Below are 15,922 nucleotides of genomic sequence, written 5' to 3' on the forward strand. Positions count from 1 at the left end.
TGAATTTATGACACTTGAGAAATGAAACTCTTAGAGTTGCTCTCAGTTAGTGAAATTTTGAGTACAAATTATATGAACAAGATTTAGAGGCTGTTACTGCTCACTAGCATAACACTGAAGGAGGTTGGGTGGCAGGAGCAGCACATGTATGGACAATCTCAAGCTAATAGGTATCTCATGCAAGATTATACCCTTTATTTCTCATTTTTTCTTACTTTTTTAAATTATTATTTTTTTTGGAAATCAGCAATGAAAAACCACAGCACAGTAAACAACCTTTATTCTTCTTGGACTGACCAATAATCCACAATTACAAGTCGTCATTTTTCTTCTCCTTCTTTTCACCTACGTGTTGAGTGTCAGTGGGAACCTAATCATAATCACCCTCACCCTACTGGACTCTCATCTAAAGACACCCATGTATTTCTTCCTCCAAAGTTTCTCATTTTTAGAAATTTAATTCACAACTCTCTGCATCCCCAGATTTCTTGCCAGTATGGCAACAGGTGATAAGTCCATTTCTTACAATAGTAATAGCACAGCTGTTTTTTACTATTGTCTTGGGTGCAATTGAATTTTTTCTTCTGGCTGCCATGTCTTATGACCGCTATGTGGCCATCTGCAAACCCCTGCATTACACCACCATCATGAGTGACAGAGTCTGCAACTTGTTGGTCTTTGTTTCATGGTTGGCTGGTTTTATAGTAATTGTTCCACCACTCCTTGTGGGTCTCCAGCTAGATTTCTGTGCAGACAACACTATAGATCATTTCTTCTGTGATTTTTCTCCTATATTACAGCTCTCTTGCACAGACACAGATGTAATAGATTTAATGGCATTTCTCTCAGCCATTTTGACCCTCCCGGTTACACTGATATTAGTGATTCTCTCCTATGCAAACATCATCAGGACTATACTGAAGATACCTTCTTCTCAACAGAGGAAGAAAGCCTTTTCTACATGTTCTTCTCACATGGTAGTTGTGTCCATTTCATATGGCAGCTGCATTTTCATGTATGTGAAGCCCTCTGCAAAGGACAGAGTATCTTTAAATAAAGGGATAGCCCTGCTCAGTACCTCTATTACCCCCATGTTGAATCCCTTCATTTATACACTGAGAAACAAACAAGTGCAAGATGCTTTTAAGCACATGATCAAAAAGATTGAGATTTTCTCAGTGAAGTGAATCTTTTTAGTGATATTACTGAGGTTATGAGTAAAATAAAGCAAAAGGGTAGAGTGCTTCATAGAACTCTTCAATGCTTATATTTGAAGTAATAATAACTATTTTTCTTGCTATAATTTTCATGATGGCCTGACTAATCTCCAAAGCCTAATTCTCTCTCTTTATCTGTCCCTTATTTAGGCCAAAATAATTTGCCTTTTTATTTGGCACTTTTATCTATTTCTTCTAAAAGTTCTCTAAGAGGAAGGCAAAATTAGAGTTTAATTTTTCCATTTTTTTCCACTATTCTGGAATTCAGAGATTCAATTTTACACATATTCTATATAGAGTTAATGTACCACCTAATTTTGTAAAACTTAGCTAAAAAACACATATTTCTAGAAATCCTCAAATTTTCACTGACTGAAGGCAAAATAAAAAATGGGAATTGACCTATAACTCTTTGAGATATTGAATCACTAACCACTATATCCTTAAATAATATAGAATTTTTTTGTTTCTGTAAATCAAGGTCATAGCAGTCATTTCAAATATTCAATTTGTAAATTCATTTTGCTTATTATTAAAAAAACACAAAACACTTAATTTCACAGTATATGTATATCTGTTTATAAATTATATATTCACTATAGTACAGAATATTTAAACATGTTAATAGAAAAATAAAATTAGGCAAGGACATTAGGCAAAAGAATCAATCTATTTTATAACACAAATGTATGATATAAATTAACTTTAATGTTAATGATACCACTATAAGATGCAATTTCATAAAACATATATTATTATATTTGCAAATATCAGTTTATTATGTGATAAGTTATATGAAAGTGTATCCTAAGCCTCTCTGAACTTGGTACTTAGAAGGGTCTTCATAGTTCAAAAATAATGCTTCACAATGCATGTTGCTCACATCAAAAGGAGTGAAAGTGACAATATTCTTCTGTCCTATTTGAATTTGTTTTTGATATTGAATTACTACGATTCTCTCTGCTCTAATGTTAATCTGCTGCCTTAACTTTTATTTTTATATAAACAGAAAGTTTTTATTTGGAATATCTTAAAAGAGATTATAATAATTCTAAGTTTTCCAAATGGGTGGATGAGCATTTTTGTAATTATTGAGCTTATATAATCTTCATTAACAATAATTATGGAAATAATTTCAAACAATCAATTTCTAAACTTCTTTTGCTTATTTCAACTCTCTTTTGAAAACTGGTTACTTTTTCATATACTGTGAAGATACCGTGCATGAAGGATGGCACATGATGTGATGAGCACTGGGTGTTATATGCAGTCATTGAACACTACATCAGAAGCTGATGATGAACATATATTGGCTAATTGAGTTTAAATTAAAAAATAAATGAAATACCCTGTATTTTTTAACAGAATGGTAGAGAAATATCTTCATGAAAGCATACATTTGATGGGTATTTGTTATCATATAAAAGAGAAAATTGGAATATGTCTACTTGTAAAATAAAATCATATATTTCTCCTAATGTGTATTTTAAAAAATACTTTGCCTGAGAAGTTCTAAGTCCCTGATACATTTTTTAAATATATCTTAACATATCATTATATGCTTCCTTTGTTCTCCTATCCTCCCTACTCCCTCAACCTCTTCCTCCTTCCTCTTCTGAACTTTCAAATGTAAAAACCATTCTTAGATGGAAGGCTATACAAAAACAGCTTGTGGGCCTGTACTGCAGATTTAGGTTTGCTTGCCCATGGTCTAAATAATAGCAAAAGTTTAGAGATGCCCCTAAAGCAAGGATGAAGGTCTGCTTTCTTATCTGTTTTACTATTTCAAGGTGATGCAAGCTATCTGTTATGTTCTATTAATCCAAAAACACATCTAAAGTTCAATAACTCAGTATTTAGTGCCAACATTGTTTTAATTTAAACCAATAAATGGTTGTAACTTAAAACACAGTTGCATTTGGTGTGACCACCTAATTCAGAATATGAATCTACTGTTACCCTCTAAAATTTGCCTGGGGAAGGACAAGCAAATATTTGATTTAAATGGGTGTGTGGAATGGATCACCATTCCTGTATCATTTTTTAAAGTATTTGATGGTAGTACCAAGTACCGCAGTTTTGCCAGGGAAAGATGCTTTGATTTATCATTTGTTTATGAGGGTGAACTCCATGGTTTTCTACTTGATCCTGAGTATATCTGTTTTAACAATATATCAGAATGATTTTTCACATGTAGTAGAATCGCTGTAAACGAGACCAGCACATAGCTGCCACTTATCAATAAAACTTTCTCCACCCCCATTATTCTCCACTCTAATAAGTGTGTACCCTGACATTCTATCATCATTATAATTAAGATTAGCTCAGAGATGAGGTGAAACAATCCCAGAAAGTTCCAGATTTTACCCTCTTCAGTGGATAGTTTTCCTGACAAAAGAATTTATATCCTTTCAGGAAAGCTGGAAGGAGATTAAGATATTAATATCAATGTATGTCTCTTCCTCAAAAATAACTTCCTTCATGGGTTCTGGCTCTATGAACTCACTAAAGTCTTTATTTGGATAAGGAGTCTAACACCATTAGATGGCTATATCATCCTTCCTTTCACCCAACCTCGAGTTCTTTCAATTATATAGGTTAAATAGGAACTTAATGGATTGTCTATTTAATTTAGCCTTAGGAGCAGCATGATGTCTTTTTCAAACTAATGCACATCGTACAAAATTTTGATATTCAGTCTAACCCTACCAACTAATAAGTAACCGTACCCATCTTGCCAAAGTCAGCTAAGTGCTATTACATGACCTCTGCCTTCCCATAGTCCCATCATTTCCAGTGAAACGAGGAAGCTCACTGTAATGAAATTATCTCCCACTTTCACTTCAGACCAGCAATTACAATACATTTCAATGTTGTTAATACCCTCCTGTGCATTAAAAAATGTTCCATATTATTGTCATTCTACATCTTTGAACTTATTTCTCTAATATTTCAGCTTTAATCAGGATAAGTCATTCACAAATTCAAGTAGTTATCTAATTGAACAAAAAATTATAGCCATCATCAGAAGTTTGAACTCTTCCATTAAATCCACAATCACTACTCAGGCCTAACCTTGATCTATGATGTGCTGGTAAACTTGCTTTCTGGAAGTAAGCCTAATTTAGAGCCAAAAACAAACAAACCAACAAACGCACAATCATTAAAAATATATCAATAAATTCACCCTGATATAGAATTATATTTACTTTCTCTCTGGTATATCACCCTTAGAATCTATTATCACATATATTCCCCCAGGCTTTTGTCAATGTAAGTTGGTGAATTATTGCTGTGGTCTTAATATATACCCCAAATTTCATATTTTGAAATTCTAACTCCCAAAGGTGATGGTATTAGGAGACAGGACATTGGGAGGTGGTTAGATCATGGGGGTGAAGCCCACTAATAGGATTAGTGTTCTTATAGAAAGGACCTCAGAGAATTCTGTCCCCCTCTTTCCACCATGTAAGCATACAATGAGAAAACACCAAACTGGAAGAAGGCCTTTATCTGCCCACACTGACACTATGATCTCAGTTTTCTATGCTCCAGAACCGTGTGAGATACATTTCTTTGTATGTATTACACACAGTCTTCAGATATTTTGTTATAGTAGTCCAAATGGACTGGAACAATTAATATAATACCTTTTGTTATGTAAGTTTTCTCTTTTGAGGTTTGCAGGTTAGCCTATAAGCATGTGAAATATATTTACTATCATGCTACAAGGCAATAAGGTTATATCTAACTACATAGAAAGAAAATGACAAGTTTGTGGCTTTAAATTCTTAGCTCGATTTATACTCAGCAAACCATGGAGTTACCATGACTACCCTCAAGAAATTTATGATCTCTTATAGGATTTTGTTACTGAAAACAAAGGTAGGCTCTGATCTTTTTTTCAATTGAGTTGCTATTGACATATAACACTCTATTGGTTTCAGGTATAAACCATAATAATTTCATATTTATATACACAGCAAAATCATCACCACAATAAGTCTAGTTACCATCTGTCACCATACACGGTTACATTTTTTTCTTGAGATGAGACCTTTTAAGATTTATTCTCTTAGAAACTTTCAAATGTGCCATAAAGCATTATTAGTTGTAGCCACCATAGATATTCACGATAGTGAATATATTTCACATGCTTATCATATTGCTCTGTATCATCTCCATTTACTTTGAAAAAGGTTATCCTTTCATGCAAGCATCTTTCTTTTTTAAAAAGATTTTATTTATTTGAGAGAAAGAGAGAGAGTGAGCATAAGCTGGGGGAGGGAAAAAGGGAGATAGAGAAGAAGACTCCCAGCTGAGCAGGGACCCCAATGCAAGTACTGAATCCCCACTCAGGTATTTAGGTCATGTTTATGATTTTTAAAAGGCAGGGAGTCCTCAGCTGAAATCTAATTTACAGAAAACTATCATAAGGAGTAATAAACACAGAAAGAGCTAAGTTTAGCAAAGAGGATTGAGTTACCTGATGGTGTAAAATAATTAATCTGAACTAAATAGATTGGTTTGTCTCTTTGTCTTTGTTTCTTAAATTCCACATATGAGTGAAATCATATGGTATTTGTCTTTCTCTGACTGACTTATTGTACTTAACATTATATCCTCTAGCTCTATCCTTTTGCAAATGACAAGATTCCGTTCTTTTTTATGGCTAAGTAATATTCAATTGTATATGTATATTCAATTGAAGATAGATTAGATAGATAGATGATCAATAGTTAGATAATAGATAATTAAATCTTCTTTATCCACTCATCTATCAGTGGATACTCGGGTTGTTTTGCTTCCACATTTTGGCTCTTTGTAAAAAGTCCTGCAGTAAACATAGGGGTACAAATATCCTTCCAAATTAATATTTTTAAATTCTTTGGGTAAGTACCCAGTTGTGGAATTACTGGGTCATATGGTGGTTCTTTTTTTAAACTTTTTGAGGAATCTCCATAGTGTTTTTCCACTGTGGCTGCCCTGGTTTGTATTCCCATCAACAGTGTACAGGGTACCTTTTTCTCCACATTCTCACCAATATGTGTTCTTTCTTGTGTTTTTTATTTTTATTTTAGTCAGACAAAACACTTCCAAGTGCCTTCCTCACTCCTATTTTAAGTCATATAGTGGAATAGACAAATGTCATGTGGCAGACAAATGTCATGTGGCTGATGGCTTGAACAAGACAGACTGGATTAAATATAATTAAGAAGTCCCTCCAGAAACAAGTTATTGAATTGGGAGCCCTGGGACCCAGCTGAAAGCTGTATCAGAGGCCTTACTAACCTGTAATCTGAATAATGCATGTTTAATTTGGCTGCCAACCTCCAAAATTTTGAACTTTTTCTAGGAGAGCTCAGGCACTCTTGAGTTTGTACTTGTGTAAAGGCTGGCCATTGGCTTGCATTCCTTTGGAGAAAACTGTGACTGGCATCTTGGAAGTGATAAAAGAGACCTGCAGATTAATCAGATAGGACAAGAGAGGAACATACTTATGTGAATTTGCAGCATTTTATAACAGATTTGTCAGATTTTTCCCCTTAGAAGTATATTAAAAATACTGTATTCCCATTCAGTTTTCCTTCCCTTCCTCTGTGGTCCTCCATGCTATTCCTTACATTCCACATATGAGTGAAACCATATGATAATTGTCTTTCTTTGCTTGACTTATTTCACTTAGCGTAATCCCCGCTAGTTCCATCCATGTCAATATAAATAGTGGGTATTCATCCTTTCTGATGGCTGAGTAATATTCCATTGTATACATGAACACATCTTCTTTATCCATTCATCTGTTGAAGGGCATCTGGGCTCCTACCACATTTTGGCTATTGTGGACATTGCTGCCATGAACATTCAGGCACAGGTGTTCCTTATTTTCACTATGTCTGTATCTTTGGGATAAATACCTAGTAGGGCAATTGCTGGGTCATAGTGTAGCTCTATTTTTAACTTTTTGAGGAATTTTCTTACTGTTTTCCAGAGTAGCTGTATCAGCTTTTATTGCAACTAACCAGTATAAGAGGGTTCCCATTTCTCCACATCCTTATCAACATTTGTTCTTTTCTGTTTTGTTAATTTTTGCCATTCTAACTGGTGGAAGGTGGTATCTCATTGTAGTTTTGACTGCTAACTGAACATAATAATAATAATAAAAAGATACCGCCTTCTAGTAGGGCAAAATTAAGCAGGTTTTTTTCTCTTTAAAAGACTGAGAATTTACTAATTTAGGGGTCCCTCAGTTTTAGATGTAGGTGCACTGTGTAACACAATACCCAAAGGGCCCTTCCCTGAAGAGAAAGGGAACTTATGAGAACATGAAATTCCTGCTTCTTGCTATATAATAAATAATAAAGTTTTCTGTCACTGATCTAATATGCTACCTCTCTGTCAGTATCTGTGAAATGATGATGGATCAACCTGTTAGACTCTAGGTAAAATATCAGGTTTTGATTAATACCATAGATTTGGTAGCATATAGGAAAGACAAATATCATAGCACTTTAAACAATAATAGCTTTACTTTTATTTAAATGTTCGGTCTGGTATGTTGAAACTCCTCCGTGAAGTCACTGTGTTTCTAAGATAATGCAGTGGTGTCAGGAACCTGGGTGTACTCCCTCTTGTTGACCAGTGTATTCCTAGTATGTTTGCTCATATTCATGGCTCTAAATGGCTTGTCTTCCCATGTGCTGGTATCACAACAATGAGAGGGGGTTAGAGGAAAAGAAGGGAAAACCTCTCTCATCAAAGGATAATCCATGGAAATGGCACAACTTCACTTATAACCTTTGCTCCTAATTTAGTCACAGGGTCACAAAAATTTGGAAGGAAGTCTAGCTATAGACATAGATAAATATTCCATTAATGCAGGGGAAGTGAAGAATGCTTGGATTTTATGAAATATCAGTTTAAAACCTACTAGATCATTTTGCAAAAACTTTTGGATGAAAGTCTAAATTCAGAATAGAAACAAAACAGCATATAGGACATAAAGTTTTACCTATTTTTTCTATGACTGGCTAATAAATTCTCCAACTAATACTGTCACTTGATATTACGACCAAAATAAACTTTTATTTTAAAACTTCCAATTTCTTATCTATGTATTTGTGATATCAAAACACATCTGTGTGGAAGGGCAAACACAGATTAGGGACATCTATACTGAAAGCTTTGGAGACATAATTGAAAGTAGTTTTGAAAAAATATATATAATTTATTTTTTTAATTATTCAGTGCCTGGGGAGAACTCATGTATATTGTGTAAACTTGTAATCCTTTGGGAATGATGATCTCATATCTTATGGGAACTCCTCATAATCTTTAGATATTTTCCTTCAGGGCCCAGAAAGCATAAATACTCAATGGGATCAAGTGCTGATGAATTTTATATAGCACTATGAATAATACTAAGAAAAGCATCAATACATAAATAAGTAAATTAGAGTAACAGGGAAAATAATATACTAGTCTACAAATCTGGAAAAAGGCCCTAAGGCCATTTACAAAGTAGTTATGAATAGATTTAAAAAAATCATAGATCGTGGCATAAAGGGAGATTCCTTCAGAAAGGAATGGAATGTCAGTGTGGTGGTTTGTTCAGCCCGATGATAAAAGAGTTAAAACAGAGATACTTTGTCTGAAAAAGTCTGTTTAATATCTTCCAAAAAAAAGTGTTTAATTTTTAAGAGTTTTGGCAGACTCACTTAAGACTCAAACCGGTGAAAAGAATTGGTATATCTAACGTTTAAAGGCCATATTTCCATTAGATGTGCTTTAACCTTTTTTCTCCTGTTTTTACCATTATGGTATTAACCCTACTTTTTCTAATCTTTATATTGTGAATTAAGAAAAATTATGAAAAAAAGAATACAATGAAAATTAAGTATTAAAAAACATTACTTTTAAAAAATTTCATTAATATTCACGATGTCTAACATAGGTCTACCTTCCAACAGTTTTGTAATGTGACCTTGTTAACTTTCTTACAATGCCTGTTGGGAGGATGGTTGGTGTGTGTATCTGTTGAAGTCAGTCAAAGAAATAACCTGATATAGTAAAACTGTGCTTTAGGTGTTTTAGATGTAAGCATTCCTACAGTTGTTGTTTTTGGAGTAATTTGTGTAAATGAAGAAAAATTTATAATTCATCGCTTTACAATTATGTGAATGTAAAAGGAACGTGGAGGAAAAACAGCACTCCTTTTCTATTCACTCAACTATTAATATGACTGACAACAGAGCTTATTTTTTATCTGAGAATTCTCTTATAAATGCTTCTAGGTACAACTGGAAACAAATTTTATTTGTACTTGGTTATTTTTATTTATATGTCTTTGAAATAATAATGTAAGTTTTAGAGATTGGAAATAATTATATAAAAATTCTCAAAACAGAAAATATCTTCTATCTGAGTCCCATTATTAAATCTTAATTATTTTATGTGTTTTATATGAAGATATTGAAGAAAGAAATCTTCCTTAGAATCATTAATTTAAAAAAAAAAAGCACTATAAGTTGCCCTATAATTGTTGGTAGAAATTGTACTTTTCAGAGGACAACTTAGGATAAAATCCTCTTTCAAATTTAATCCTGATCTCCAATTTGATAGCTGTGCAAACCAGAACAATCTGATTGTCGCACTTAATATATGCCATGTGTTGTGATAACCATAGTTATCTATAGTTAATATTTATTTAATTACTTGTTAGTCAAATATTTGAATATCCTTATAATAAGGAAATATATGTCTTCTAAAATTTTGTGAAAGCCCTACTTTGTGATTCACTATATTTGAAGCTTACCCAATACTCTTCATCTCTTTTAGTCCCTGTTGACCTCCAACTGTTCAACTTTTCAGTCTGTATTTTAGACAGAGAATAAAATGGTAAGTGTAAAGCATAGAAGCAGATGGGGAGAAATTTTATGATAAACATTTTCTTATAATTTCAATTTACTAATTCTTACTAATTTACATATTATTAATTTTAAGATTATTACTAATTTGTTTTAATTTTCTTTTATTTTTTACTTGTTAATTTACTTCTTTTAATTTTTTCCATAAACTCACTCTTCTGTTTCTTTTTTTTTTTAGATTTATTTATATATTTGAGAGAGAAAAAAAAGACAGAGAGCAGGGGGAAGGGCAGAGGGAGAATAAAAGAAGCAAACTCTATCCTGAACATGGAGTGGGACTTAATCTGGTATCCTGAGATCATGACCTGAGCCAAAATCAAGAGCCTGCTGCTTATTTGATTCAGGCATCTTTCACTATCCGATTTTTAAAAACCATAGCATCTCTAGGTTTCCATAAAGCTTTGTCTTTATCTTTCTACTTGCTCATGTAATTTCCTGAAACCATATTTATATATTTCTATCTACTTATATATCCATTACTCTCATTTTTAATTTTTTTTTCATTTTTCAGAACCATAACTTTTAGAGGAAAACTGCACTTTTTTTTTTTATTACACACACCAAAATTACCAGACTATTCCTACTCATTTTGTTTGAGAATACAATATGGAAAGAGTAGGGATTATAATAGGGATTGATGGGATGGAAATACAACTAAGGACAGAAAATAAAATTATTCATGATATTTCACATTCGCTTCTCTGAAATTGTATCTCATTAGCCATGAAAGTAATGACAGAAGAATCAGGCACTTGAATCTGATTAGTTGAGTAAAATGGTAAAGCTATAGTAACCCTGTTTATTGACATGATCAGGGGTGTGTGTACTTTATGAAAACCACTTTCTGATGTACTTTTAATGACAATAATCACTTTAGTTCTAGAAGGAAAAGCTCTTAAATAAACAGGAAACGGGATCCATCTCAACTCTTGCATAAAATCAAGAGAGAAGAAGCATTTTTCTATGCTTTAAAACTTACTCTAATTTCCCTCTAGTATTTCCTCTTGTATAAAAATAGTCAACAACTGCTATCATCACATAGGTTATTCTCTAGTAGAACTGCATTAAAGATGAAATTATATGTCCAGATGCTCTGGAAATGCAAACTATTGTTTCTCCTGGGATATCCTCTTCAAAACCTGAATGAACATTGTGTTACTCTATCTGAAATTTGCTTGCTAACTTTATTTTAGACAATTAAATCACTCTTATTTTTCCACTGGGATTGTCAATTTCTTTCTGTTTTTCTTTCCTATTTAGAACTGGAAAAATAGAGGACAGTAATGGGCAACCACACACAAGTGACAGTGTTTATCCTGGCAGGTTTGACTGATGACCCACAACTGAAAGTTGTGTTATTTGTCTTTCTGCTTCTCACCTACTTGCTGAGTGTCACTGGCAATCTGACCATCATCACACTCACCCTGGTGGATACTCACCTCAAGACCCCCATGTATTTTTTCTTTCGGAATTTTTCCTTCTTAGAAATTTCCTATACTACTACATGTATCCCTAAATTGTTGGTTACTATGGCAACTGGAGACAAAACCATTTCCTTTAATTGTTGTGCAACTCAAGTGTTTTTTGCCTTCCTTCTTGGTGCATCTGAATTTTACTTGCTGGCTGCTATGTCCTATGACCGCTATGTTGCCATCTGTAAGCCCCTGCATTACACAACCATCATGAACAGTAAGATCTGCATTCAACTTGTCTTCTGTTGTTGGTTTGCTGGTTTTTTTGTCATCTTTCCACCTCTCCTCTTAGGCATAAATCTTGACTTCTGTGCCTCCAACATTGTTGACCATTTCTACTGTGATACAACTCCCCTGCTGCAGATCTCCTGCTCAGACACACAGCTCTTAGAGACAATGGGATACATCTCTGCTTTGGTGACACTCATAGTCACATTGGTGATGGTGATAATATCATACACCTATATTGCCTTAACAATTCTAAAAATCCCTTCCACTAATCAGAGGAAAAAAGCTTTTTCAACATGTTCTTCTCACATGATTGTGATATCCCTTTCTTATGGTAGCTGCATCTTCATGTATGTTAAACCATCAGTCAAACAAAGAACATCTTTTTCCAAGGGAATTGCAGTGCTCAATACATCTGTGGCTCCACTTTTGAATCCTTTCATCTACACTTTGCGGAACCAGCAAGTAAAGAAAGCCTTCATGAATGTGGTACACAAAACTGTTTCTTTTCCAAACAAATGAGTATCCTGTTCCATAACATACTGGAAAAGAACAAAGAAGTCTCCTATAATACCAGTGTATTCATTAGTAGCTTTCAGTACATAGTTTCCTCTTTTTCCCCCCTTTATCCCTATGATACTCATCTTAATCTCTTTCGAGTTTTATTCACAAAAGCTTTGCTCCACAGAAGTTAATATCCCTATATTCTTCATTAGATATATCTTTTTTCTCATTTCACTTCCTTTTCCTCTAGATATAGGAAAGAAATCAAGCCACATTTTTCAGTCTGTCTCTTTTGTCTTGAATTCCTAGTTACTCAAGACTACAAAATGCTGTTTAATTTGATTTATGCTTACTGTAACACACAATTCAAAGGTTATTACTACTTTTAATTTTTGATCAGGTTTATTTTCTTAAACACAGTGAGTTTATTTACTGAAAATACTCATTTAATTTACTTAAAATTATATTCATTTATATTTTTAAAATACACTTTATTGGCAATAATTATGTTTAAAGTAATTATAATAAAATTTTTTTCCCATTTTATTTATTTTTTCAGCGTAACAGTATTCATTCTTTTTGCACAACACCCAGTGCTCCATGCAAAACGTGCCCTCCCCATTACCCACCACCTGTTCCCCCAACCTCCCACCCCTGACCCTTCAAAACCCTCAGGTTGCCCCAACCTCCCACCCCTGACCCTTCAAAACCCTCAGGTTGTTTTTCAGAGTCCATAGTCTCTTATGGTTCGCCTCCCCTCCCCAATGTCCATAGCCCGCTCCCCCTCTCCCAATCCCACCTCCCCCCAACTAGAGCATATCATGCTTAGTGAAATAAGTCAATCGGAGAAAGACAACTATCTTATGATCTCCCTGATATGAGGACATGGAGAAGCAACATGGGGGGTAGGGGGATAGGAGAAGAATAAATGAAACAAGATGGGATTGGGAGGGAGACAAACCATAAATGACTCTTAATCTCACAAATTATAATAAAATTTTAACAGAGATTAGTCATCAATGGTGTTACTCATCTTCGAAATTGTCTATTAAAAATGCGATTGTTTTGCTAAAGTGCATTCTATAGGAACTAGTTATTTAGAAAAAAATGTTTGAATAATGCTATCTTAAGGAGATTAATAAAATATAAGCAGGAGGAAGACTACATATATAATCAACTGGAACTATTATATGTTTATATAAAGCTTGTAGAATGAACTGCATCTTTAAAGATATTTGGGTCACAAATATGATTTCAAGAATGTTGTAATTATATATATGTGTGTGTTTGTATACACATGCATATACACACATAGTATGTATACATGTATGTTTGTAGATGTATGTATATATGTGTGCATGTACATATCTGTGTACATATACATATATGTATATCCATATTGCGACAGTCTAATACATTTGACCCCTGAGAGCATAGTGATTTAGTGATTGGGGCAATGTCCCTTGCAAAGTAAAATCTGTGTATAACTTTTTACTCTCTGAAAAGTTTACTGTTAATAGACTACTGTTGACATAGTCAAGATTTACTGATAGAATAAGACTTACTGATAACCAGTTTATTACACATATTTTATATGTTATATATATTATATCTTGTATTCTTACAATAAAATAAGCTAAAGAAAAGAAAATGTTATTAAGAAAGTCATAAAAATTACATTTACAGTACTGTATGTATTTATCAAAAAAATTACATGTAAGTGGAGCAGTGCATGTCAAATCTGTGTTGTATAAGTGTCAGCTGTACAAGAAAAACTAAAATAAGGCCATCTCAATATTCTGATTATTTTGATCCTATTAATGTGCCAAATACAATGAATTTGCTTAAAATATACTGTCTGGGGTATGGGGTCATTGGATGATGGGCATTAAGGAGGTCACATGATGTGATGAGCACTGGGTGTTATATGCAACGGATGAATTTTTGAAGACTACCTCTGAAACTAGGGACATACTACATGTCAGCTAATTGAATTTGAATAAAAAAAAAAAAGAAAAAAAAACATATTGTCCAACTTAGCCACTAGTTTATTTTGGAGCTATTCTGAAAAAGCTTCTCTTACATATTTTAAGATGTCTGTCACTTACAAGTTATTTATCACAGATTCTCTAAATCTTAATAAGGGTCTAGCACTTCTAAACTAAGACTTTTCCATTCCTACTTATTCCCAACCCCAGACAGATGACAGTTGCACCACCTGCCATCTCTGTTTTTTGCCTATGAAATACACCTTATATCATGTCTACTAGAACTGCAACATTTGATCTCCCAATCCTGATTGCCCAAAGAGTTTACTATTGCTGGATTTTGCTTTGTTTTTGCTTCTGTTCTTGTTAAATTGGTTTTTAACAAGTAATACAGCATTTTAAATACAGGTACAGCTAACTTCTTGAGAGAGCATCCACCTAAAGTGCTGATATGCTTTGCCAAAAAATCTTCCAGCTTTGCTGCTCTAGTGATGTAGGCCGGACAACAAATATGATATAAAAATAAGATTTATATTTTGTTGACAACTCACTAAGTGCATGCGCTGCTAGGTGTTCTATATAAATCACATAATTATGGAAACAATATTGCAATATAATTATTATTAGCATTACGTATAGTACCAAAAGAAAGCTGAGAGTGACTAAGATCATTTTGGAAGATACACAGCTAAAATGATTAGTGAAAATTTAAACTCAGGAAGGTTAGTTTTCATCACTTCAACTGAAGATCTTGTTATCTTTTTTTTTAATTTATTTTTCCAGTATTTAAATTTATTTATTTTTTCAGTGTAACAGTATTCATTGTTTTTGCACAACACCCAGTGCACTATGCAATACGTGCCCTCCCTATTACCCACCACCTGTTCCCCCAACCTCCCACCCCCGACCCTTCAAAACCCTCAGGTTGTTTTTCAGAGACCATCTATTAAATTTTTGTCTTAAGTTTATTCTCCAGATATTATTGACCTGTCTGATAGATGTCTGGCATTTATTTTCTTAACAAAATGAGTGTTCTGAGTGATAACTAAAAGAGTATTAGTAGTATCACTTTCATTCTGTTTGCCATTACACTTTCGTTAAATTCCCACATTCCTGTGCTTTCTTTTTTTTTATTTTAATTTATTTATTTTTTCAGTGTAACAGTATTCATTGTTTTTGCACAACACCCAGTGCTCCATGCAAAATGTGCCCTCCCTATTACCCACCACCTGTTCCCCCAACCTCCCACCCATGACCCTTCAAAACCCTCAGGTTGTTTTTCAGAGTCCATAGTCTCTTATGGTTCGCCTCCCCTTCCATTTTTTTTTTTTTATAAACATATAATGTATTTTTATCCCCAGGGGTACAGGTCTGTGAATCTCCAGGTTTATACAATTCACAGCACTCACGATAGTACATACCCTACCCAATGTCCATAACCCCCTCCCCCTCTCCCAACCCCACCTCCCCCCCACAACCCCCAGTTTGTTTTGTGAGATTAAGAGTCATTTATGGTTTGTCTCCCTCCCAATCCCATCTTGTTTCATTTATTCTTCTCCTATCCCCCTAACCCCCCATGTTGCTTCTCC

The 15,922-nt window shown here is 33.8% G+C and overlaps 1 protein-coding gene and 1 pseudogene across 1 annotated transcript; both read left to right on the forward strand.

Annotated features, from left to right (window-relative positions):
- Window positions 1-249: 249 nt before the first annotated feature.
- On the forward strand, window positions 250-1,187 carry LOC123947120 (annotated as a pseudogene).
- Window positions 1,188-11,424: 10,237 nt separating this feature from the next.
- LOC123946956 (olfactory receptor 6C74-like) lies at window positions 11,425-12,363 on the forward strand. Its single transcript, XM_046012858.1, has one exon. The coding sequence runs from the start codon at window positions 11,425-11,427 to the stop codon at window positions 12,361-12,363; it is 939 nt and encodes a 312-aa protein (XP_045868814.1).
- The last annotated feature ends 3,559 nt before the right edge of the window (window positions 12,364-15,922 follow it).

The sequence above is a fragment of the Meles meles genome, chromosome 7 (genome assembly GCF_922984935.1).
Source record: "Meles meles chromosome 7, mMelMel3.1 paternal haplotype, whole genome shotgun sequence".
NCBI lineage: Eukaryota > Metazoa > Chordata > Mammalia > Carnivora > Mustelidae > Meles > Meles meles.

Excerpts from the sequence above, each read along its gene's own strand:
- LOC123946956 (XM_046012858.1), top strand. The coding sequence starts at position 11,425 with ATGGGCAACCACACACAAGTGACAGTGTTTATCCTGGCAGGTTTGACT.